General features: G+C 40.5%; 1 protein-coding gene and 1 long non-coding RNA gene across 4 annotated transcripts in view; one reads left to right on the forward strand and one right to left on the reverse strand.

Moving 5' to 3' along the window:
* Positions 1-403: 403 nt before the first annotated feature.
* The window catches only part of LOC144601950 (receptor-type tyrosine-protein phosphatase gamma-like), a 494,425-nt gene continuing 468,417 nt past the window's right edge, over positions 404-26,411 (reverse strand). Inside the window, exons 21-29 of one of the 3 annotated variants that reach the window (XM_078414575.1) lie at positions 25,029-25,164; positions 24,044-24,190; positions 18,349-18,442; positions 17,865-17,941; positions 16,413-16,541; positions 11,410-11,556; positions 3,777-3,919; positions 3,113-3,248; positions 404-2,754 (exon numbers count right to left, since the gene is read on the reverse strand). In XM_078414575.1, the coding sequence (XP_078270701.1) occupies positions 2,611-2,754; positions 3,113-3,248; positions 3,777-3,919; positions 11,410-11,556; positions 16,413-16,541; positions 17,865-17,941; positions 18,349-18,442; positions 24,044-24,190; positions 25,029-25,164 (1,153 nt within the window). In that variant the 3' untranslated portion in view covers positions 404-2,610. Of the gene's footprint in view, positions 2,755-3,112; positions 3,249-3,776; positions 3,920-11,409; positions 11,557-11,622; positions 12,157-16,412; positions 16,542-17,864; positions 17,942-18,348; positions 18,443-24,043; positions 24,191-25,028; positions 25,165-26,411 lie in introns of those variants that run through there. The other 2 variants (XM_078414576.1, XM_078414577.1) reach the window with 2 other exon arrangements.
* Positions 3,145-25,213, forward strand: LOC144601951 (uncharacterized). The gene is made up of 3 exons (XR_013548398.1): positions 3,145-3,268; positions 12,429-12,505; positions 25,119-25,213. It is a non-coding gene; the product is annotated as an uncharacterized LOC144601951 (long non-coding RNA).

Genomic DNA, 26,411 nt, shown 5'->3' on the forward strand with positions numbered 1-26,411 from the left:
GAATGAAATGCTCCTGCATCTTCTGGATTATTCCCAGAACTACCCGCCATTGCTGTTCCACTGTCATCCCTGCTGGGATCCCTTTCCAGTCAACTTTGCTCAGCTCCTCCCTCATGCCTCCATAGTCCCCTTTGTTCAACTGCAATACTGCAATTAGCTGAAACAACGTTAACTTCCTCTCGCAGTAGCTGATGATTCTCAATTTTTTTACCTGTGATTTAAAGTTTCTGCTGCTGCACCATTTTGTTTTCTCCAACAATTCTTTTTTGGATGAATGACATAAAGGAAAAAATATCAACCCTGGAAATGCTGGCTGTTATCAAGCCAATTTAAAATTCATTGGGGAATAATATATGCTTTAAACCATTAGAATAAAATTGTCCAGTCAAATCATAAGTGTCGGCTACTGGTCCATCAAAACCCATACTTTATTTCACGTATAGGAATACAATTTACATATTAAATAACACTATAATAGAACAATTTACTATAGTTTCCAACAGAACAAAGCAGATTTTTTCAAGTTACAAAACACCACATTTTAGAATGGGTTATGAGACAAACTTGTTCAGCAACTGCCTAGGTCTATTCCTATTGCACACACCGACAATATAGTTGAAAATACCTGCAACTTCGACAACCACTGCCCCAAGAAGTAATATATGTTAAATGCCTTTGAAATGTGGTGACACTGTATTTGTCGTACTACTGAATGCACATACAGCTTTTTCACATAGCCACCACAAAACTATGAAGGAGTTGAGACTAGAAAAAAATTAGCTTTATATGAAAATATAAAATTCTGTGATTATATACCATAGATACAAAGTCCCCATAACATGCCTGCAAAGCAACAAAATATTTACAGTTTGATTGTGTCTGCTACCTTTAAGAAAGAATAAAGATTATGGTTTTAAAGACATGATATATGATCCATGAATGTAAAATGCAGAAACAAAAATATTTTGAAGACAACTACCCCAAATGTTGGAGAAGCATGAGGTTTTAAATTTTTTTTAAAAAATCTCCCCTTTGTTGAGAAAAGTTTTTTTTCTTTTTATACTTTTCTTGAAAACAGTTCAAGCTTTTTAATTGCCTAAAAGTCTGATTTCATGTTTGCCTCTTCAAAATGTTCAGCTTGTATAGAAAATGTCTCCCACTTTGTGAAAATACCTTTTTTTTTTAAAACACAAAATTTGAAACTTTTTTGTTTTTATTTCCAGGTAGCGGTTTTCGTTTCGGATGTCATGTCAAAGAGAAGCATCACAGCAAATTCTGTCCAGCATCGCTGTATTCTTCCCACTTATGAGAACAAAGCTACATCTGCAGATAACTAACTGACTATCACAAATGACTCTTATGTACAAATTTGGTCAACCCTTTGAAAAGAGAAACCATACAATTCTAAATTGAAATTAAAGTATGTATGTCTGTGTGAATGTTTGTCCAGTAAACAGAATTGTTCATAAAAATATGAACTGGCATCTCGATTAACATTCATATTATTGAGTCACTTAATGAGTTTACAAGTTAAAAATAAAAACATCTTGTCCTGAAGAGACGGTTTAAAAATAATTGATAAGACAATCAAAACCATATTTCGGAAAAAAAAAAAAGATTCTGCTGAGAACTACTTTATATCTTTGGTAAGTTAAAAAATTTTGTCCCACTGACATTGATTTGAGATTCTTTTAAAAAATATTTTTAAATGATAATTATCGAGAAGACAAATATGCTACATTACATGGTATAACTTTATTATCAGATGTTCCCTCATCTCGGACCGTGTAATGTGTAATGTGACCGCACATGTTAATCTATATTTTACAATATCAGTCCTCACATCCTGGTAAAAGAAACCAACTGTACATGCTCATATTAATCCTTCACAAGGTGTAGTAATTCTGCACCACCTTGCATACAAGATGACTTCCCCTAGATCAGGTATTTATTACTTTTTGGCTGCACACAAAAACGTCAATAATTTCTCCATAAATCTCCAGTTACAGCCTGGTGCAATACATTTTTTTAAGAAATTGATAATTTAATTGCTGCATCTATACCCCTGGCATTAGAATCAAATTTATAAAATAATTATTTTTGTACTCTGATCACTGGAATGTTAGGTTGTATCACAGGTATGTTCAAAGATGTGCCAGGTGCATAAAACATATTACTTTAAAAGAAATCCAAAAGTACACCACTGAAGATGGGGTTCATCTGAGCTATCTCATCAACACAGAATGCGTTTGTTTGCAAAATTATTGTAAAGCTGCCTGCAATCACAGATTCCATCTTCCTATGGCACATATGTAATAGAAGATTGCAGAAAGTATTATTTAATGGATTTTATCCTCGGTCGTAATAGGTTTTAACACTGATCAAATAGTGCAAACTAGAATGAATTGTGATTTCATTTTGTGAAACTAAGAGGTGCAAATACTCAGCAGGATAACAATAAGATTCAGAATGGTTAAAACATTGAAACTCTCATTACTGTAAAAAGTACAGGCAGGTTATCAGTAAACTTGGAACCTGGCAAAAAAAGGCCTCAAAAGTCATTCAGTCAAACATTTTTCTCATGAAGTGCCATTTGCAAAACGCTTCCTATTACACAAGAGATTCCATGCTCTCCGCTGGGTCGGATTCGTCAGTGATGATGGTGCCATTTTTGTCAAACGATGAGAGGCCATTCCCATTCTCTTTTGTGCTGATTAAGCTGAGCATTGCTTTATATAGAAACTGATACTGTTCCTGCACAAAGACAGACAAGATGAATTAGATTGTGAGAAATCTGTTGATTCTTTGTGCACATTACTACAACATTGTGGGCAATGTTCAAAGGTATACCCTTATAATGTGGCTATTTAAAGCAGAGTTGATCATTTTTTTAAAGATTAGTGAGATAAAATTATACAAGCAAATGCCACATATTTATTAAAATAACCCAAATATAAGGGGGGAGGGGGAGGTTAACATCATGTGTAAATTTTGCATATCTTTATTGCAGAAATCCAAAGCTATAGCACAGTTTCCGAGGAATGTTTATAAACTTTGTGGTTATCAATGCAAAATTATGAAATATTTTAATTTTTTATTGTCCAGTACTTACGATGTCTGTGAAAACTCCTGGCCTCATAAGATTTATCATCTTTGCAACCTGGTAAACATCCACAGCAGATTCACACTCTAACTGCTGCGACAGGGTGGTGAGGCCACAGAACAGCCCGGCAGAAACGCCTCCAAACCTGCACAACATAGAATGACGGTAACTGGTTAAGATATCACAGTATCTCATCAAAAGACAATCTGCATTTTCTATTTCCTGCACTATTTCTCTGCTGAGATGCTATTTCTAGATGTCCCAGATCACCTCTCTGACTGGCCTTAACTTTTTTTAAACTACATCTGTTTAAACAATTTGTGATTGGACTGTATAATATAAAACCTAATGAAACACTTGTTCATTTTACAGCAATCATCATTTATTTTATCCAACACAACTTTGCTTTCATTTGTAACAAATCCTCCTCTTACAAATTCTACAATATTAGATAAGATTCTAGGAAGGGAACATACAACAATGCATGTTTTATATTCCTTGCAATTACCTTGGGGTAATGATAATTTTTAATTATCGTCTGGAATTTTTTTGATTATCAATTTTGTACAAGATCAAGGACAACAAACCAATTTGCTCCCCCTTCCACACAGAGAATAACATGATTAGATGTGTGGGGAGGCATTATCAGGAGGCATAAACAGGAGGTACATACTCATCGTGAACAATAGTTGGTCCATCTCTGGTTGAGGCCTCTTCTTTCAATACATTAATCAGTTCAAAGGTACTGCTGAGAGGAGCATCTGGATTGGGCCATTTTGGACACTGAAAGTGACGCACTTCCAATACATAGTCGTCCTGAAGGAAAAGTGGATATAGATTTAGATTGTTTGCAAACTATTCCCTTCTTTTCCATTCCATTAATGTTCATATTAATAAAAATTCATGGTAAAAGAATCTAGTTCCCACATTCCTAAACTTCATTTTCATATAGATTTTATCAGAATGCCGTGGAAAAAACCCCACCCTCTTGTCTTTCCTGTAAATTTCATTGCACCCTGGTGCAAAATTAGAGCAAATGATATTGGGGGTAGGGTATTGACATGGATAGAGAACTGGTTGGCAGACAGGAAGCAAAGAATAGGAATTAAACGGGTCCTTTTCAGAATGGGCAGGCAGTGACTAGTGGGACCCCAGTTGTTTACAATATATATTAACGATTTAGACGAGGGAATTAAATGTAACATCTCTAAGTTTGCGGATGAAACTAAGCTGGATGGCGGTGTGAGCTGCAAGGAGGATGCTATGAGGCTGCAGGGTGACTTGGATAGTTGTGTGACTGGGCAGAAGCATGGCAGATGCAGTGTAATGTGGATAAATGTGAGGTTATTGGTGCCAAGAACAGGAAGGCAGATTATTATCCGAGTGGTGTCAGATTAGTAGAAGGGGAGGTGCAACGAGACCCGGGTTGTGCTCGTACATCAGTCACTGAAAGTAAGCATGCAGGTACAGCAGACAGTGAAGAAAGCCAATGGCATGTTGGTCTTCATTGCGAGAGGATTTGAGTTTCGGAGCAAGGAGGTCCTACTGCAGTTGTACAGGGCCCTGGTGAGTATTGTGTGCAATTTTGGTCTCCTAATTTGAGGAAGGACATTATTGCTATTGAGGGAGTGCATTGTAGGTTCACCAGGTTAATTCCCGGGTTGGCGGGACTGTCGTATTATGAAAGAATGGGTCGACTGGGCTTGTATTCGCTGGAATTTAGAAGGATGAGAGGGGATCTTATAGAAACACTAGCCGGGTGTGGGCCCGTTGGGTCCAAACCTCTCCTGCGGGTCCGGCAACCCTCCCCCAACTGACGACACTCACCCACTCCATCCCCCCTCAACCCCCCCCTTAAAACTCCCCCGGGGCTGGGGGCGGGCGAGGGGGGAGAGGAAAGGGGAGAGGGAGCCACTCGCCCTGGGCGTCCATCGCGTCGGCCAGCAGCAGGAGAGCTCTCCTCACCCCACCCATCACTCGGGCGGGACCCACCCACCTCCGAGCGGCAACCCTCCCCCAACTGCACACGCGTGGATCCGGCGACCATCTTACATAAGTATTAGATCAACGGGCCCCAACTGCGCATGCGCGGACCCGTTGGGTTCCCATTGTGATGTTGAACCCGGAGGTATTACTGCGTAGGTGCGGCTGACGGGCAGGGCAAGTGGAAAAGGGATTAATGAAAGTTTAAAATGTTATTTTTAAAGTTTAAAAAGTGAATAACTTTTAAAATATAACAACAATTTAAACTGCAGACCAATGGTGAGTAAGGTGGGCCTAAACTTGTTGCTCTAACGTGTACCGTTTTGGCTGTATTTCGGATATAAACAAACAAATATACGAATATACAAGATGAGAGTTATATATATATATACTAGCAAAGTGGGCCCGTTGGGCCCATTCCCACACCCCCCATTCTCTCCTCCCCCAGCCCCACTCTTACTCTCCCCACACCCCCCCTTTCCCCTCGACCTCCCCTTTTCCCAGTACCCCTCTTTCCCCCACCACCAAGCCCCCTCCGCACGACCCCTGTTGTCCCCCTCCCCAGTCCCCATTCTCAGACCCCCCCCCATTCTCTCTCCCCCAGACACACTCTTACTCTCCCCCACCCCCCCCTTTCCCCAGCACACTCCTTTCCCCTACTCTCTCTTGCCCCCAGCACCAACCCCCCTCCCCCGCTGTCCCCCTCCCCAGTCCCACTCTGCCTCCTCCCACCCCCACTCTCTCCTTCTCCCACCCTCCCCGTCGCCCCCACCGTTACTCTCCCCCACCCCCCTCTCCCTACCAGCCCCCCCCCCCCCCCCCCCCCCCCGTGGTCCTGGCGAAAAGCACTTACGGATCGTGCAGGGAGGACGAGGGAGCTGCGGAGCGCGGCCGTTACTGTGGCGTGGCCGAGCCCTGACTACTGGAGACGGATAGGGCGGCGGCGCGCTGGGTCCGGGCGATAGCGGGGAGAGGGTCTCCCGGGTGTGGGAGAGAGGAGAGAAGCAAGGGGAGAGAGGAGAGGGGAGCCGGTGATCGCGGGCGGGCGGCTCCGCTAAGGGCGTCCATGTTGTTGGTGCGAGTGAGGAGAGGCCGCGCGTGCGTGCTGACATCATACGCACAGACGCACAGCAGCGCCACGCTGAAAACCTTCAATAAATCAGTAGGAGGGGGGGGGCAGCGCGAGCTCATCTCACAGGGGCATTGTGACGTCACACGCTGAAGACCTTGAATAAATCGGTTAGAAATAAAATGTTTTAACTTTAAAACCTCTGTAACTTAAAAAATATACGACCAAATTAAATGAAAATATCATTTTCGACCAGCGTTCAGCGTGGTGATTAAGGCGGTGCAAAAATTGTGGCGCTACGGTTCACCGTTTTGCCGAAATCAGCCGAAATCACTGATACAAACAAACAAATATATATATTAATATATATATTTATTCACAAGATCTGAGTTTTAGTAGTACATAGATAGATAGAAGATAGATAGATAGATAGATAGATAATTCTTAGAGGATTGGACAGGGTAGATGCAGGAAAAATGTTCCCGATGTTGGGGGAGTCCAGAACCAGGGGTCACAGTTTAAGAATAAGGGGTAGGCCATTTATGACTGAGATGAGGAAAAACTTTTTCACCCAGAGAGTTGTGAATCTGTGGAATTTGCCACAGAAGGCAGTGGAGGCCAATTCACTGGATGTTGTCAAGAGAGAGTTAGATTTAGGGCTAAGGGAATCAAGGGATATGGGGAAAAAGCAGGAACGGGGTACTGATTTTGGATGATCAGCCATGATCATATTGAATGGTGGTGCTGGCTCGAAGGGCCGAGTGGCGTACTCCTGCACCTATTTTCTGTTTCTATGTATATGACAGCGTGAATTTGAGGTAGGCAGTTCTGTGTGCAGGAAGATAGTATTGTATTGTTCAGGTGTGCATGGAGGTGGCACATCTGATGTGGAAGTGGAGAGAGGCTTGAGGTATACATTAGAAGAGTGTGACAAGCAAGTGAATGCAGAGTGAATGATTGGATACTCAGAACTGCAACAAAATGGGGGAGACAAAATGTGTAGGAAAGAAATGCAAATGCAGGTTTAAATCGAAGGCAGACACAAAATGCTGGAGTAACTCAGTGGGACAAGCAGCATCTCTGGACAGAAGGAATGGGTGACGTTTCGGGTCGAGACGGAGTGCACAGCCACAGATCCTTGATGGCAGGTGGTTTCCGTTTAGCTTTGGTGTTCTTTCTTGGCAGAAGTATAGAAATGTAAAATGATTAAATTACTAAATGGATCAGAGCTAGGGCATTGTGTTTAGTTCTAGTCACCACACTAGGGAAAGGAGATGAGTGAAGATTTATAAGGACGTTGTCATGCCTGAAGAATTATAATCCAGAGGAAAATATTGGATAGGTTAACTTTGTTTTCTTTGAAGTAGAGAAAGCAGGGAGATTTAGTTGACTTGTGTAAATTAAGAAGGCTTAGATAAAGTGGACAGGAAGGATTTATTTCCCTGAGCAAAAAGATCAATAACCAGGAGACATAGAATTATAGTAATTGCAGAAGATTGAAGGGAGTTGCAAAGAAACCTTTTCACTAGTGGGAGTCTGGACGTTGCAGCCTAAAAAGATTGTTTGAGCTAGAAATCCTAACTGCATTTTAAAGGTTCTGGAAGGAGCACTTGAAATGACAAGATGCTCGCAGGCTATGGAGCAAGCACTGGGCAGTGAGCTGATTCTCTAGTGGCAGGTGTTTAATGACTAAAATGTCTGGCTCTGTGCCATTTAATTTTTCTGCTATTGACTCTACGATTCATTATCTATGACCCCAGCAAAAAGAAAATTGGTTCCATTGTCATTAATTACATCCTTTCCCTAGTCAAGTCTCAAACTGAAACCAACTATCCATAAACATAACCATCTATCCAAACGTTGGCTGAGCTTTACACCCCTATTACAAATTCCACCAATATCTTCTCCATTACTTATTTCTGATTTTGTCTCAGTTCATTTGCTGTTGAAACTCTTAACTGTGATTTTGCAACTCCCAGACTCGATTATATCAGGGTTGGCTGGGCTATCTAGTGTCTTCAATGAGAACTCATGTTCTCCGCTAATTCCCCAACTCTGTGTCACAACCCAGATTATGCTCTCTCCAATATAAACTTTTGATATTTGATGGCATTGCATGGCTGTATCTCCCAATATTGATATCCTAAGATCACCATTGACCAGAAAATCTATGGGACCAGCTATATAAATACTGTGGATACAAGAATGGGTTAGAAGCTAGGTGTCGTGATGAGGCCCCAGGGCCTTTCCACCATCAACAAGGCACAAATCATGAGCGTGATGGAATACTGGATGAGTGCAGTGGTAACAACTCTCAAAAAGCTTGATATCATCCAAGACACAATTAGTCAACTTATCTGGCAATGCCCAGATCCCAAAAATGAATAAAGAAAATGTGTATCCAAGATATAATCTGATAAGAGTTCTATAGAATGCTAGAATTACATCTTTTGACACAATTGTACTATTTTTAGCTCCTTAAAATGCAAATTAAATTAGTTAATTAAAATGCAAATGACAGTTATAAGCAGTGAATTACTTTGTGGTAGTTTTCATTTCAGGCTCACTCACTTGCATCACGTCCAAATTTTTCACTTCTCAGTAGTGTCCCCATATTAATACAAGATGCAAAGAATTTATTAGCCAAGTATGTAAGAACATACCAGGTGATTGCCAGAACTATGACTCCTGTATAAGCCATTCTATTTTTTTGTTCATAGCTACTCCACATATTGTTGGTGCCAAATCCATCATTAAACTCGGTTCCCATTGTATTTTGCACTTACGTAGCTCGATACTTATTGTAACATAACCCTGTCATTCATCTTTTCTGATATAATATAGAAAGGTATGTCTTCCTTAATGGAATTTTATCTGCCACTAATTTGCCTAATTTCCATATTTTATGCAGCTTCACTTGGAGATCCCTAGTTGATCCATCAATCTCATTTGGATTGGGTCTCTGTTTCCAAGTCATTAACTTAGATTAGGAACAGAAGGGGTCTCAACACTAAAGCTGAAGGCAAGCTATTCAATATTTCCTCCCGATTTCGGCATCACTCCGAAACAAGTTATTGTCGTATTCATCCTACAGCCAATTCTTTATCCCAACTCAACCTTTATTTCAAATCCCACTGCATTACATGGTAGCATTACTTAAATACATCAGGAGGCATATTCTTCCACTATTGTGGCTGTATTTCTAATTTTTATTGTAAATGCTTTCTTGAAATGTATTACCTGTGATCAGTTTTGTTACTTTAGATCAGCGTTTCTCAACCTTTTTACCCTTGCAGAACCCTTGAAATAATTTTCATGCCTCAGGGAACCCCTCCATGAAAATCTGTCACATACAGCTCCTGTCCACTGACCACGAAAGGCCATTTCACACTGGCGTCATAGAGACGTCGCTAAATATATTCCCTATGATTATTATACTTTAAAATGATACAACAGGTTAAAGACTTTATTATGATACCCAAGAATTTTCCAAGAATATGCCGCACGTGTATAATAAAATTACGAATATGAAATTAAACACAAAAATGACTCAAAAATGCATTTACATATGATTAGCAAGGATGTGCAGTTCTGCTCTACATTAGTCCAGTCCTGGGGAAAACAAACCCACATATGACCACTAATTGCAGTCATTTAGAGTATAATGTCATCTTGCTTATTGAAGTACTTGTTGAAGTAAATTGATAATCAGCCCAAAAAGGTGGTAATTGGCTTTTCTGCTGTGTTTTATATTTGAACCCCGACTTAATTAATTAATATAGTTATATAATCTTGCACTTAAATTTAATATTTACTCATTACAGTTCCACCACTGATTTTCTGGCACTCTTGGTTCCAGAGCTTTGCTGGTTTATCCATTTTACCTGACCAAAGGAGGTCAAGAGAGGTACAATGGTACCGGAACAGTCCACCTAGGCTGCTGGGGGTGGCAAAGCTGGCCAAGGAAGTTGGCTATGGGGATAGATGTGCTGGCACCAGCTGGGCTGGAATTCCAGAGCCCAGGCCGCAGGTTGCAAATTCAACCCACTGATTGGCCGTGGAAGTCCCGATGAGGTCGAGATTGGCTGTCTTGCCCAGCCTAGGTGCCACATTTTCAGGGAGACTTCCAGGGCGGTGGGATTTCATATCGTATCATATCATATCATATATATACAGCCGGAAACAGGCCTTTTCGGCCCTCCAAGTCCGTGCCGCCCAGTGATCCCCATACATTAGCACATTAACACTATCCTACACCCACTAGGGACAATTTAAAAAAAAACATTTTACCCAGCCAATTAACCTACATACCTGTACGTCTTTGGAGTTTCAAGTGGGCTCTCGTAATTTTGTCCGGATTTAAGGAGGTGCCGGACCACCAGTTGCTGGAAAATCAGTGGTGGGCCTGTACTGAATAAATAACCGAGAATTTTCACCCAATCTTTTCAGATTCGCATGCAATACTCAACTTTTAAAAAAGTGCATTTGATCTGGTTTGAGGCTATTTCTCGTGGAACCCCTAACGACCTCTAGCGGAACCCTAGTGTTCCTAGGAACCCCGGTTGAGAAATGCTGCTTTAGATTTATGGGTTTGCAGTTGTCTTGTTAAGATTGTCCTCCTTTCTTGTTTTCAATTTTTAATTGCTGGTTCATCTTACTTGTCTGCTCTAGGTAAGACCTATCTACAAGACTCCGTGGTACCTCTACTTTGTTAGTGCACTTAAATTTATACAGGCTGGCAGCACAAGGGACTTGTGTTGTTTATGGTGAATGTTTATAAAGAAAATACTTATCCAGTATGTTAATTTTCATTGGTCACTCTTCATGTCACCTTTACTACCATCATTTAGGCCTCTTGCAATTTCTTGCTGTTGTGATTACAGCACAGTTGCACTTATTTTTAGCCACCTCAATCCCCTTACTGCTCAGGTCTGACCTAGTGCAAGTTGAGCATGCAGATTCCCATGGCACTAAATCATAAGTTAGTTAAAAAAAATAAACAGTATTTTTTTAGCATTAGAACAATCATAGGTTTCATTTTCGCATTCACATTGAAAGGACATTAAAGGGTTTAATGTGAGATGAGTGAGTCAATTAACCCAAGATTTGATCAATAATTGTTTTTTAAACAGTGATTTTTATATTGTACAGATGTACCATATTTAACCACCATCTACAGACATTTAGTTCAAAAGAAAATTATTCTATTTATCAATTGAGACAAAATCATATGAATCCAGAATATTTTCTATACCTGTGTTGCCTCCAGGATGAAATCATGTATGATGACTTGCTCTTCATTCGAGAGGCACAGGATGTCTTTGCTGATAAGGGTAACAGTAAAGGCTTCACAATTCATGGATTCTTCCCGGCTTGGCCAATACACAGATTCATCCTCAGCCTGTTGAAAAAGAACCATATGTTTCAAAGATCGGGAATGCTCTCAGTCGTGCAATTCCTTATCATGGATGTGAGATTCTTATTGATTTAGACCAAAGAACTCTTGGGGCTAGAGGGAATAGGAGCTCATTCTGTAATGCATAGACATTTTGCAATAGACACACACTTATGCTTTCACTTTCTAGGCCAGGAGAGCAACTGACTCCTAGGCTTCTGTCCATGGTATTTTAAACTTCTAGCTGGGATGTGTGCAGAATCAGGCCTCATGATCACCCATTAGATATTTGTCCTCCTCTGATCACAAGAGATGCTTGTTCTTTGATTGGTATCTTCTCAAAACAGCAATATTTTATCATAACATTGTTTTGTGCCCTTTGCATGCAAATGATTCATGTGATAAACTGCATTTTAGAGTATAGTGACTTATTAATATAGGGGAACATAGCAAAAATTACACATAAAAAATAAGGAAATGGATGAAGTTTTTTCTTTGAGGAAGGAGAGAAGCCTCAGAGAACTCATTGCTTTCGAATAGCACAGAACAAAATCCAATCGTATTAATGGAATAGATAGACTGGGTCTTGGGTTATATCATCCTGATCTGTTGGGCAAACAAACGGGGCATTGTTTAACTGAGAACATTGCAGCATAGTTCACAGAAACGAGCACAAAACATTTTGATTTAACAGTGAAATGGTTTCCAACACAGTTTGATGAAGTCAGTCAAACTCAAATGTTATTTTTGACGGTGTCATTGGGCTGGGATTGCCAACGAAAGCCAGGTTTTGTTTCTCCATTGCTGGTGCCTGAATGGGTAAATATTTTCAGCTTTCTCTGTTCTTTTCTCTATCCGCTACCTGTTTTTTTTTAAAGGCAGACACTCATCTGAATAAAGGACCCAAAAGGAAAAGCTCTCAAATGATGCTCCCACAGAAACGTAACGATGTGAGGTAAGCTTTGAATTCTTGTGGCCACAAAGAGCTGCTTTTTCATATTTGCCCACAGCTTAAATGAAGCCCTTCAGCCCACAGAATCCAAGATATTATTTTAAATTTTCTTCAGGATGCTGTGTAAGGAAATGTGTACTAAACATTATATTATCAAATGGAGAACAAACACAATGTACTTTAAAACAAGGTATTTTAACCCGTGCAAGCATAAATTTTGGTATCGCAAGATGTCTTGCAATCTTAAAGACTGAAAGATCAAACTTATTTTGTTTAGTTCTATGCTTAACGAGGTTATTCCAAAATCTAGTCCCCCACAATGAAAGCACTCATGTACGATGGTTTAGCATTTTATATTACAGCTGCTTTAACCATCACTGTCTATTTTGACACCTTCCCGGCAATTCTGGCAATTAGCTGGTAAATAATTGTCTACTTTAGGACTTCGACGGGCATTAAGTACATGCACAATATTAAAAATGAATCTTGCCTCCAAATAATCTGACAGTTGTTTAATCAAGCACAGTAAAGATAAAATATTAAATGACGGTCCAATTCCAATAGACTGACCACATCTGGAGTATTGTGTACAGTTTTGGTCTCCTAATTTGAGGAAGGACATCCTTGTAATTGAGGCAGTGGATGGCGGGACTGTCATATTCACTGGAGTTTAGAAGGATGAGAGGGGATCTTATAGAAACATATAAAATTATGAAAGGACTGGACAAACTAGATGCAGGAAAAATGTTCCCAATGTTGGGCGAGTCCAGAACCAGGGGCCACAGTCTTAGAATAAAGGGGAGGCCATTTAAAATTGAGGTGAGAAGGAACTTTTTCACCCAGAGAGTTGTGAATTTGTGGAATGCTCTGCCACAGAGGGCAGTAGAAGCCAAATCACTGGATGGATTTAAGAGAGAGTTAGATAGAGCTCTAGGGGCTAGTGGAATCAAGGGATATGGGGAGAAGGCAGGCACGGGTTATTGATTGGGCACGATCAGCCATGATCACAATGAATGTTGTGCTGGCTCGAAGGGCCGAATGGCCTCCTGCACCTATTTTCTATGTTTCTAAACACTTGGTCAGGTACATGGATAGGATGGGTTTAGAGGGTTTTGGGTCAAACGTGGGCAGGTGGGACTAATGTAGATGAGGCATATTGGCCGGCGTGGGCTAAATATCTGTGTCCTGTGTAACTCTAAGACTCAACGGTTCAATGGTGCTTTATTTGTCACCTATGCAACTGCACAGGGAAATTCATTGTGCACGTGTTACACACGGGTGCCGCCATTTATGGCGTCATTATTCAAAGCTCATAGTCTGCTTGGCCCGTGCACTCGATGTGGTATAGTTCAGTTTATTGTCACGTGTACCGAGGTACAGTGAAAAGATTTTGTTGCGTGCTATCCAGTCACTGGCAAGACAATACACAATTACAATCGAGCCACTCACAGTGTACAGATACATGACAAGAGAATAACGTTTAGGGCAAGGTAACCCCAGTATAGTCCAACCAATGACAATCCAAGGGTCTCCGATGAGGTAGATAGACACAAAAAACTGGAGTAACTTTTTCACCCAGAGAGTTGTGAATTTGTGGAATTCTCTGCCACAGAAGGCAGTGGAGGCCGACTCACTGGATGAATTTAAAAGAGAGTTAGATAGTGCTCTAGGGGCTAGCGGAATCAAGGGGTATGGGAAAAAGGCAGGCACAGGTTACTGATTGTGGATGATCAGCCATGATCACAATGAATGGAGGTGCTGGCTCAAAGGGCCAAATGGCCTCCTCCTGCACCTATTTTCTATGTTTCTATGTTAAATAAAGTTTCCATTTGCGGTTGTCAAAATTACAATTCCATAAACAGCCCTACGTCTATTCATTAGGTTCAATGAAGTAGCTGCTCTTCATGTTTATTGGGAAGAAAAATTAAATCTATATATTCCACAAATAAACCTGAATTAATTCCTAAAAAATTATAGCCTGGACTGATCTGATACTTCTTGTAACTATTTGAAGGTAACCAGGTGGAGATTGGTTTGCATCATAAGGCTTGGCACAAATTTTAGATTTTTTAGATTTAGAGATACAGCGCAGAAACAGGCCCTTTGGCCCATTGGGTCCGCGCCGCCCAGCGATCCCCGCACATTAACACTATCCTACACCCACTAGGGACAATTTTTTACATTTGCACAACCAATTAACCTACAAACCTGTACGTCTTTGGAGTGTGGGAGGAAACCGAAGATCTCAGAGAAAACCCACGCAGGTCACGGGGAGAACGTACAAACTCCGTACAGTACAGCACCCGTAGTCAGGATCGAACCTGAGTCTCTGGCGCTGCATTCGCTGTAAGGCAGCAACTTTACCACTGTGCCACCGTTACAATTAGTCACATGTAACATTCTCTGCATCAGAATTAACAGGCCTCGGCCCAACTGATAAGCTTGTATGATTTATTTGGATATGAAGAGGAAACTGAAAGATTACTCTGAATTCAAGAGCTGCTACTACAGGAGTAAAATTGACAGCACAGACATTTTTAGTGTTAGGACAAAGTCAGGACACATCTGTTGGGAGAGCAACCAGCAACTTAAGTTCTGGGCCTAAGTTCAGACAAACCTTCTGAAAGTTGAAGACTACAAAAATGTATCTGGCTGGTACCTACGATCTCCTCAGGGACATTGGCTAGGCCACTGTGGAAAGTGTAGAGACACAATCTGCTCAGTTACTGAAGCTTAGGAATGGCATTAGGCCATTTAGTATCTTGAGCCTGTTTTGCTTGCCTGCTGTCAGGTTTAACAAATCCTACACAGAATTTAGACCTCATACAACACATTCAAGGGATCTAACACAAGGGATGTCTCGACAGCAGCCCAACCCAGAACGGTCAATGACATGATTCCAATGTCATTTTTGCACAGCACAAAATCTGTCTAACTGTGTCCATCATATTTTCCCCTTTTGATTCATTTTCATTCAAAATATTGCTAATTTCAGACATAAGTTAAGAATGCAATAAGATTATTTCTGTTCTCATAATTGCATAATTTTGAAGATAATCTTAAAAAATAAAACACACTTCAATGAGTTCCTGACTTGAGTTGCATTCATCAGATGTTAGCACCCATCGGTTCACTGACCCTTACAGCATTTCTCCCATTATCCCCCAAGTTTCCTCCAGTGGGTTCCTGGAAGATGCGGATACAGCAGGAGCAGGGTTGCAGGAAGAAGGTCCAAGCACTGGCAGTGATGGTGCAAGCTCCAGGCAGAATAAACAAGAAGCGTAGGATCTCAGTAGTGGAGGGAACACCGACCCGATAGTGGGACCAAGTGGAGTGAGGTCCTGATTAATTTTAAATGAAAAGAAACATTCCTTTGGTCTTGAACCTTTGAGTAGACAAGACACCTTGTTTTAAGTTTGCACGGTTGCTATTCAATTCTGTGGGATTTTAATATAAAGCTCCTTGTGTTAAAAAAAAGAGATGTTATTACTTAATCAAGTTTTGAGGTGAAAACCTACTTCAAATGATTAATCGTAAATTTGATAAGACACATCAGATTTACATTTTCTAGAACTGGGGCTCACCATCTCAAAATAAGGAGAAGGATGAGGAGAAACCTCCTCAGGCAGAGAGAGGGTGGTGAATTCTCTGCTCTATAGGGGTATGTATGGAGACTCAGTAGCTTAGCATATTCAAGATTGGAATTTGATCGTTTATTTCCAGCATTAAGGGAATTGAGGGACATGGAAAGTAATAGAGAAGTAGAAGAGCAGCTGTTGAAATGATAGACAAGACACAAACGGCTAAATGGCCTACTGCTTCTTTTTCTCACCTTATTTAAAAATGAAATACACAGAATTAAAATAAAACACGAGCTAAAATAATATTACAACAAACTGTTGATACTCACGAGCCCATGGTTGTCTGGCAACATGACAATAATTTGTGCATTGTGGTCCCAAATCATTCGCCAAAAGTCCTTTGTCGTGTGTGGCAAAGGATGTTGGGTGATAATAAATTCATTGCTTCTGTAGTATCCCTGCAATAATAAGCAGATGTTTCAACCATTACTGCTTTTGTGATATTAACAGGCATAATGAATGATAACGACACATAAATAGAGCACATTCCTCCAATGATGTACGAATAAAAAACAAGCAACTCACTTGATCAGCACCCCATTCACATTAACTATTCCTTTCCTCCACCACACCAGCCATTGCATGCCAATGCTTCTTCCACAGCACTTCCCAAACTCCAGTTCCCACCAACTGGCAGGTCAAGGGCACCTGGTGTGAAGGTAAACCAACACTCCCTTCATGGTCAACTGGATCAAAATCCTGAAAATATTTATGTAACTACGATATGTCCACGATATGACCACACTAATTCCTAAGAAAGCATATGGTACCATCTTCTCAAGCCAGTGAGGGGTGGACAATTAAATCTGAATTTGCCCGTGATCCCTGCATACCATGAAACAATCAATTAGAAAAAAGTTATGTTTTGGCCAAGAGATCAGAACTCCTTTGCTCTTCTTCCAAAGTTGCATTTGTCTTTTGGTTAACACTGCATTTGATGGACAGCACTCAGTGTTGTACTGAGGGAACAGGCTGAATCATTGGCTCAAGCCAATGAAACCTGAATGAAACTGTGACAATGTGATTAACGAGGTCATGGTGCATAAAGTCATGAACATCATCATATACCTGTACACACTCTCATTATAATATTCGACGCATAGCATTTTGTGAATATATAAAACCCGTGAGAGTAATGCAAAGCCTGTATTAGTCAGCATTTCAAAAGAAAATACCAACTCATCAGCATTCAAAATCCTAGTCTGTCTGTCAATTTATTGTCCTGTTTAATTTTCCTCATAGTTTAGTCAGTAGGCAGGGAACATGGAGTGGGCATCCCCTCAACATTTAAATCATTGTTTGATAGACAATCATACAGGTTGTGTAGGAAGGAACTGCAGATGCTGGTTTACACCGGAGGCAGACACAAAATGCTGGAGTAACTCAGCGGGACATTCAGCATCTCTGGATAGAAGGAATTGGTGACGTTTTGGGTCGAGAACCTTCTTGAGACTGAGAGTCAGGGGAGAGGGAAATGCAGAGATATGGAAGGGTAAGATGTGAAAACAAGACATCAAAGGGAGTGAGGGTCAAGGAAAATGTAGAATAGATCATTGTTAGGAGATGGTGACAACAAAGCATACAAAGATACAATTTATTCAGGACAGTCAGACTGGTCGGGGAAGAAGGTAGGGGTCGGGAAGCAGAGAGAGGGACCCTTTGCTAATTTTGTGTATAACTTTCATGCTGTGGGAACACAATATATCGTGCTCAATACTCACCATGATGTAGGACGCATTGATGTAATCAGTTCCTTTTGTCCCAGGCAAAGGTGCAAGGCCTACCCGAGCTCGTTCCGCTGAAAGATTGGGCAATAGTTTGGGGCAGGGTGTTAGTTATATAAATTTCACTAAAGTTCACAGCAACCCTGCTGAAGTAGAAACAGAATCTTAAAGTTGATGAACAATAAAACATGAGTTTATGTTGATAGCTTTCATGTAGGTCTTGAAATTGATATTTGCTGCATAAGGTAGCAGTTGGGAAAAGTATTGTCAGTAACAGTCCAGCCGTAGGAATCAGACAACTGTGCGTGGTTCTAAAATGTCTAAATTACATATCGACAATATCTTTTATACCATTTCTTGATCTTTAATTCTTAAATATCACTAGTTGTCATACATGCACAATTAATCTTAAAATATGTTAAATTGTTCAATAACAATGACATAATTTTGCACCAGTACTGAAAACTGAGGTCATTCTTACATGGCACAATTGAGGAGTTTCTGTTCTTCTCTTTATTACATTCTTTCTGGGCACTGAAGCACTCAATAAAATTTGCATTACACTGAGTTACCAACTGCAACAAAAAAAGATAGTTGATGTGATTTCTGTAGAAAATCAATGTTTATAGTAAACAATTTCTTAAATAGGATAAAAATGTTAAGATATGTTAAAATCCACAACATTCTATATATATATATATATATATATGCTACATATATATATATGCTACATATGTATATGTAGCATATATGTCAAATATATACTGGCATTAACATTTCAACCATACATTGTTTTTATTATATTTAAAACATAGAGACAATCTTTCCTTCCCATTATGTTCTGCTGTAGTTAATTATCCAATTGGTGATAAAAACAGTACAGTCGTGAATTTATTGACCCTTGTCTGATTTGACTTCAGTGAAGGCACAAGACAAACTACAGAGATTCATAGCGGTCATTTATTATCTTGAGAAAAATCCAGGTAGACCACATTTGAAAAGGGCACTGCCTTTGTGAAATTTTCCTGACAAACTTATCTTGTTTGAAAGAGAGCTCCTAACTCCAATTAGTCATATGATCACTGGCCTAAATCCTCAGTTATCACAGATAGAATAATGGAATTCTGTTTGGGATGGTGAAGGAGGACTTGTGCATATGGACAGTGTAGCCCAAAATCATCAAGGAAATAAACAACCATGAGCCAATTTCTTCAGTAGCCATCAGATGGATGTGAGCTAATGATGCCACAGCATCTGTGAAGGCAAAGGAACAGATGACGTTTTGTGCTGGGATCCTGCATCAGGATTGAAGAGGAGAGAGGTAAGGCAGGAGCTGGCAGGCAATAGGTGGAACCATGTGAGGAGGAAAATGAGTCAAGTCAAGTCAATTTTACTTGTATAGCACATTTAAAAACAACCCACGTTGACCAAAGTGCTGTACATCAGTTCAGGTACTAAGAACGAACGAACAGTGGCACACAAACATAACAGCACATACATAAACAGTTCACAGCGCCCCCTCAGAGGGCCTCAACCGCTAGGGAGTAGAAATAGGTTTTGAGCCTGGACTTAAAGGAGTCGATGGAGGAGGCAGTTCTGATGGGGAGAGGGATGCTGTTCCAGTCTAGGAGCTGCAACCGTAAAAGCGCGGTCACCCCTCAGCTTAAGCCTAGGCCGCGGGATAGTCAGTAGCCCCAAGTCGGCCGACCTGAGGGACCTGGAGATAGAGTGGTGGGTTAGATTTTTGATATGGGGGGGGGGGGGGGGCAAGCCCGTTTAGGGCTTTGTATGTGAATAGGAGGAGCTTGAAGTTGATTCTGTACTGTACTGGGAGCCAGTGGAGAGAGGCCAGAATCGGGGTGATGTGGTCCCATTTACGGGTATCCGTCAGGAGTCTCGCTGCGGCGTTTTGGACCAATTGCAGGCGGGACAGGGATGATTGGCTGATCCCAATGTATAGGGAGTTGCAGTAGTCTAGGCGGGAGGAAATTAATGCGTGGATGATTTTTTCAATGTCGTCAATTTGGAGGAATGGTTTGATTTTAGCTATGGTACGAAGCTGGAAGAAGCTGGCTTTTACCACAGCGTTGACTTGCTTGTCAAACTTTAATGCAGAGTCAAATATCACGCCAAGGTTTTTGACATGCGGTTTGACTAGGGAGGATAGGCTTCCAAGGCTGCCTGTTATCGTTTTGATGGAGTCGGGGGGGCCGAATAGGATGACCTCAGACTTGCTCTCGTTGAAGGAAGTTCTGTGCCATCCAACATTTTATGTCCTCAAGGCAGTGCGTGAGGCGGCGGACAGGGAAGGTTGAGTCAGGGGACAGAGTCTGGTGGGTGATATGTGGATAGATAAAGAACGAGAAAAAATATGCAGACGGAGCTAGGTGGGGGTAGGGAGGGTGGAGGTAGGGACAGAAACTGCAAGGTGATAAGAACTACACAAGGTGCTGCAGAAGTGGAAACTAATAAGTAAGGAAGGCAATCAGTGGAACCAGATAAAGGTGGGAAAACCAGAAGATGGAGCCATTCGGGGAATGGGATAGGAGAAACAGAATATGTATGGTGTGGGTACAGGTAGATGGGACCAGGTGAGGGAAGGGTGAATGGAGCACAGTGGGTTACCTGGTTGGAGAATTCAATGTTCATTCGACATTGTTCATTCAACTGGGTTGTAGACAGCCCAGGTGGAGTAGGAAGTGCAGTTCATCCAGTTTGTCTTTGGCCTCACATGGCAATGAGAAGGCCAAGGATTGACAGATCAGTTTGGGAATGGGAAGGGCAGTTGGAATGGTTTGCAACCAAGAGATCAGGTTGGCCATTGCAGGTAGAGTGTAGGTGTTCACAGAATGATTCTGTCACATCTCCATGTGAAAATTGAGGTGAGGATTGAGCTACTGAGCTGCACCAGTTTTTTTCATATTACACTGAAATGCAGCAGCAGGCTTAGTAATGCTGAGCAAAATAAAATCTTCTGAGGTGGAGTTGAGAGGGTTGACATATAATCCAATTAGTCACCTAACCCATCTCCTTTTTTTGCACCCAAGATCTAAAACTAACTCAAGCACTTAAAAAAAAGTTTGCCAAGGCAGGGAGTCATGGGTTTTAACAATTTCATCAATATTGCTTTGCGAAGAAACATTACGGAGTGCCTAGCACCTTGCGGGTGCAACAGAATGATCATTTCAAATGTTGTTTGCAGCTATTACATGGAAAATGCAATGTCATAAATATTCAATTTTCTTCATTCTCACCCCTCAGCATCACCCAGGTGAGATTTATAAAACACAAAATGGTAAATTACAGGAGAGCAATAAAGTACTGGGAGTTGAAAAATTCCTAGCACAGTTAAATGTGCAGAATGAATAATACTTATTTTGTTTTAGTGTGCCTCGGTAGTGCTATAACAGTGAACTGTGGGTTGTTTGAGGCTGTTATAGAATCTGATGCAATAAATCTTATAGGTGTCAGTATGTAAAAACATTGAACTGTACAGTTGCAATGGTCAGCAAATATTATGGGCTAAAAAGACTTGAGTAGAAGAGTAGAATACTAGGAAGCAATTCTATTAACTCAAGTACTTAGGAATTACCAATAAATAACAGCCTTATTGTTTCCAAGGATAGTAAAATGTGCTGAATTTAAAATTTTCTAAATACATGATACAAGCATAAATGTATAGGAAGGAACTGCAGATGCTGGTTTGAACCATAGACACAAAATGTGGAAGTAACCTAGCGGGGACAGGCAACATCTCTGAAGAGAAGGAATGGGTGATGTTTTGGGTCGAGACCCTTCTTCGGACTAGAATCAGGGGAAAGGGAAACGAGAGATATAGAAGTGAAGTAAACAGATATAGAACAATTGAATGAATGATATGCAAAAAAGTAACGATGATAAAGGAAACAGGCCTTTTTGCTGTTTGCTAGGTGAGAACGAGAAGCTGGTGCGACTTAGGTGGGGGGAGGGATGGAGAGAGAGGAAATGCAGGAGTTACTTGAAGTTAGAGAAATCAATATTGATACCACTGGGTTGTAAGCTGCCCAAGTGAAATATGAGATGCTGTTCCTCCAATTTGCGTTTAGCCTCACTCTGGAGGAGGCCCAGGACAGAAAGGTCAGTGTGGGAATGGGAAGGGGAATTAAAGTGTTTGGCAACCAAGAGATCAGGTAGGTCCGGGCAGACCTACCTGATCTCCCAATGATCGCTTGAACAACAGATACAGTAGATGAGGTTGGAGGGTGCAAGTGAACCTCTGTCAAACGTGAAAGGACTTTCAGGCAAGGTAGAGGTTCACTTGCAAGTCCTTTTAGGTTAGACAGAGGTTCACTTGCAAGTCCTTTTAGGTTAGACAGAGGTTCACTTGCAAGTCCTGTCATGTTAGGCAGAGGTTCGCTTGCACTTCCTCCAACCGCATCTTCTGTATCCGTTGTTCAAGATGTGAACTCTTATACATCGACAAGACCAAACGTAGACTGGGCGATCGTTTCGCTGAACACCTTTGCTCATTCCATCTGGACCTACCTGATCTCTCGGTTGCCAAACACATTTAATTCCCCTTCCGATTCCCACACTGAGCTTTCTGGCCTCCTCCATTGTCAGAGTGAGGCTAAACGCAAATTGGAGGAACAGGATCTCTTATTTCACTTGGACAGCTTACAACCCAGTTGGAGGATTATTGATTTCTCTAACTTGAAGTAACCCCTGCATTCCCTCTCTCATCCACCCAAGTCACACCAGTGACTTCTCTCCAGAAATGCTGCCTGTCCCGCTGAGTTACTCCAGCATTTTGTGTATAAACAAGCATAAATATTTTTTTCTGAAATAAACATCTAAATAATGCATCACAGGGTATTACATAGTTCTGAGCTACTGTCAAGGTGCAAAATATAATCTGATTTTAATGCATAAACCATTCAGAACTTTGAATGAATGTCAAAACCGTTTGTACTTAAATGGCTAGAAATCCTTCCAAATGCTGTAATGTCTCTGTGATAGCAATATTTTTCTACGCTTCACAAAGAAATTAATATAAAATCTAATTGTTAAACATTTGTATTTTTGGATGAGGTATGTGGTGTTTCCAGCATCTGGTGCGTGCCCGATTACCATGTTTAATCATGGGAACATCACTACCTGTAGATTCCCCTCCCAGTTGTACACCATTGAGACACATATCCCTATCATGACAAAAGGACACAAAGTGCTGGAGTAACAGCGGGTCAGGCGGCAAGAACGTGGATAGGTGACATTTTGGGTCGGGACCTTTCTTTAGACTGACTAGGTCTGAATCCTGGAACTCCATGCACTAAAGCAGTTTTAGATTAGCTGAACAAGAAGGAATTCCATGGTTCCTTCCAGAACGTGGTTCACCGTCACCTCTTCATGGGCAGTTAAGGATGGGCAAAGACCAGATCCCAAATGAACAAAAAGTTCGTTAAATGTTGGAGTCAACAGAGGAACGGCCTTTATACACAGAGGAAGGCCTATTATGCATGATGCTTCATGCATGGTGTGGAATAGAATACTGTTGCTAAAGAGCAGCACACAAATATGTCTCCTGTCCCCAAGTAGTCCATTTGAGGCGCTGATTCCCCATTGCTATTGGCAGGTTCACTGGCTGGAATCTGTCAGAAAGTTTAGGATATTAGTTTGGAAATACATGTGGTAAATTGATGAAGTTGCTTGCATTTACAGGAGCAAACACCCGCACTTCACAGGAGAGGATTCAGCCCATTATTTATTATTTTAGAAATATTCTAATAAAAGCTTATCTTTTGTAACTTTACAAAATATTTATTTTGACATTTTGTATCTTCAAAGCTTCCTTACTTGATCCTAAAGGTTGCATAATTTTTCAAAGAATAATCAAATGATAATAAGATATACTGTTTGTCATTACTTTATATCCTCCATTATTTTTTATCTTTCCAGAATTAACAGAATTATACTAATTTACTTAAATCCACTTAGGTGTATTATGCTACACCATTAGCTAATTTCTAAATTTGTTTCAATTTCAATACATATCCATTAAGACTATAAATAAAATTTAATTTAGAGGATTCTGCTCGAACTATATTGAAAAGTAAAAATCCATAAGCTTTAAGACTTCCACACATACATTCTACTGCAGAGCATAGATGAGACCCAAGAGTCTCGTTCTAGTAACTGACCTTGAACTGTTTCTCAAGCCTCATCTTCCCAGATAGACCTGGAATTAAAATACTGTTGACGTAAGCATGTAGCTGACTTGAAGGTACCTCTGTTTCTTTCCCATGTATTGCTTCCCGTAAAGCTTCATGGATAAAAATGTATTGTTCCTTAAAAGGCAAAGAAAGCAAAAACAAACATGCATAGAATTGTTTTTTTTTAAATATTGCAGCAGTCGTGCACTATAATGAATGAGGAAAACAAACTTAATAATGTAACTACCTGAAAGAGGGGGCAGTTATAATTACAGAATAACTATTAGTTTGGATCCATTTTCCTCATTGAAATAGATCCTCGGGCTTACTCAGTGTACTTGCCTTGTACTGGTGCTACTCATAGCACCCCAAAATGAAGATTTAGTTAGATGCTGGAATCTTGAGCAAAGTGCTGGAGGAACCTGGCAGGTCAGACAGCATCTGCAGTGGGAATGGACTGTCAATGTTTTGGGTGAGGATCCTGAACAGAAATTTCATACTGCTATCACATCCATTTTCCGAATTGGTTCCAATCTTAGTAGGACCTGGTAATTTTTTAATCTCCCATCTTAAACATTCAGAAGTTCACTTCACAAACACCAAATGAACCATTTTAAAGAGATTGTCCTTTAAGTTTATTTAATGTAATTAATGCTGCTGTTCTGAATGAGGGAATGTTAACTGTGAAACACTAATAGTTAGAATTGTTCTCACAACACATAACATATCGATGATAGCGATACCAGACATTGGTAAAATTGTACATTTTTCCTGGTGTGTGTAGCATAGTAGTGTCTGGGGATCGCTGGTTGGTGCGGACTCGGTGGGCTGAAGGGCCTGTTTCCACGCTTTATCTCTAAATTGCACACCACTCATCATGAGCCAAACATAAACAACTGCTCTCTTGAACTGCACAAATAGAATCAGGAATAAGGAAATAAAGTCCCTTGTCTGTTTTTTAATATTTACTTACCTCTGTTTGGACAAGGTAGTTCCTCTGGGTCCTGATGTGTTTGAGGAAACCTAGAACATTAACCGTGCTTTTATCTTTTATCTGTTTCAGCATGCTGTCAAGCACAATGTATGTTCCAGTTCTCCCAACACCAGCACTGCAGGGCGGAGAGAACAAGGAATTAACAAACGATCGATGAACAAGCAAAAACAGTTTAAAATTTTAATCTATCTTTAAGATCAACCATCAATTGTGCTAATTAAATTATTTTGCTTATTGACTTAAATCCACAGAAACACTTCAGCAGATAACGGCTGTTCTTTAAATTTATTGACAACCAGCTCAATGTATGGTATTTAATTAAAAATGTAAGTGTAATTATTGACAAAAGCTATTGGAGCATCAGAATTGCTATGTTTCATCATAAGTGACCAAAATGCACAGCACATTGTGCCAAGCTGCTTCCAGTTATTTTACCCCTGCATAAGCCACATTTCATTTATTTCTAAAAAAGACTGCTGGTGTAACTCTGCCGGTCAGGCAGCATCTCTGCAGGACATAGACAGATGACATTTTGGGTCAGGACTCTTTCTATTTTTTCTTCTCCCACTTTTTCAAACTTTGAAAAAAAACAGTGCTCAAGAAGACTAAATTAACTTAATTTAAATGAAAAATTGTTTACACTGCAGCTAAGTAAACAGCTCAGTGGTTTCAATCACAGGTCTTAAGCACCCCGAGAAGATCAACTGGTTGAATTTGAACTCATTTAAGTCATTTTAAAGTCACTGCAGCATCCTGTGCGTTGTTTCGATTGACTGGTGGTCATTGGAGCTGCAGGTTATTGATGACAGACTGATGAAACATGGTGGACATCCATCTTAGATCCAGGGCATAATGTGCAACACTCTTGATTGGGTATGTTAAAAGAAAAAGTCACAGAATCATAGAAAAAGAAACACCATGGCATTTTGGGGATAGAACAGCTTTGTAGATGATGTCTGGTTTGAAATTTGACCAGAGTGCTGGTGTGGAGATGTTGGGCCAAATAAGCTCCTTCTGAAGTCTGACCATTCTATGACTACGTGATTTCAGGAGCAAAAGTTAACGTTTCAATGTTATGATGCTTTGCACAATATAGGCCAGTTAAGTTTCTAGGCAATGTTGAGGGTGGACTCTCTGAATGATGGTAATGCCATTGAATATTACGAGGCAAGAGATTAGACGCTCTCTCATTGGAGGGGATCAATGTCTGACAGTATTGTGGCACAATTGTAATTTGTCCTTTATCAGCCCACTGTCTGGTTTTGTTGAATGCAAATGTGGCCGATTCATTTGCTGGGAAGTTACAAATGGAATCAAACCGTGAAGTGTAACACACAATTAAATTTCATTGGAAAAATTGAA

Source organism: Rhinoraja longicauda, chromosome 17 (genome assembly GCF_053455715.1).
Source record: "Rhinoraja longicauda isolate Sanriku21f chromosome 17, sRhiLon1.1, whole genome shotgun sequence".
NCBI lineage: Eukaryota > Metazoa > Chordata > Chondrichthyes > Rajiformes > Arhynchobatidae > Rhinoraja > Rhinoraja longicauda.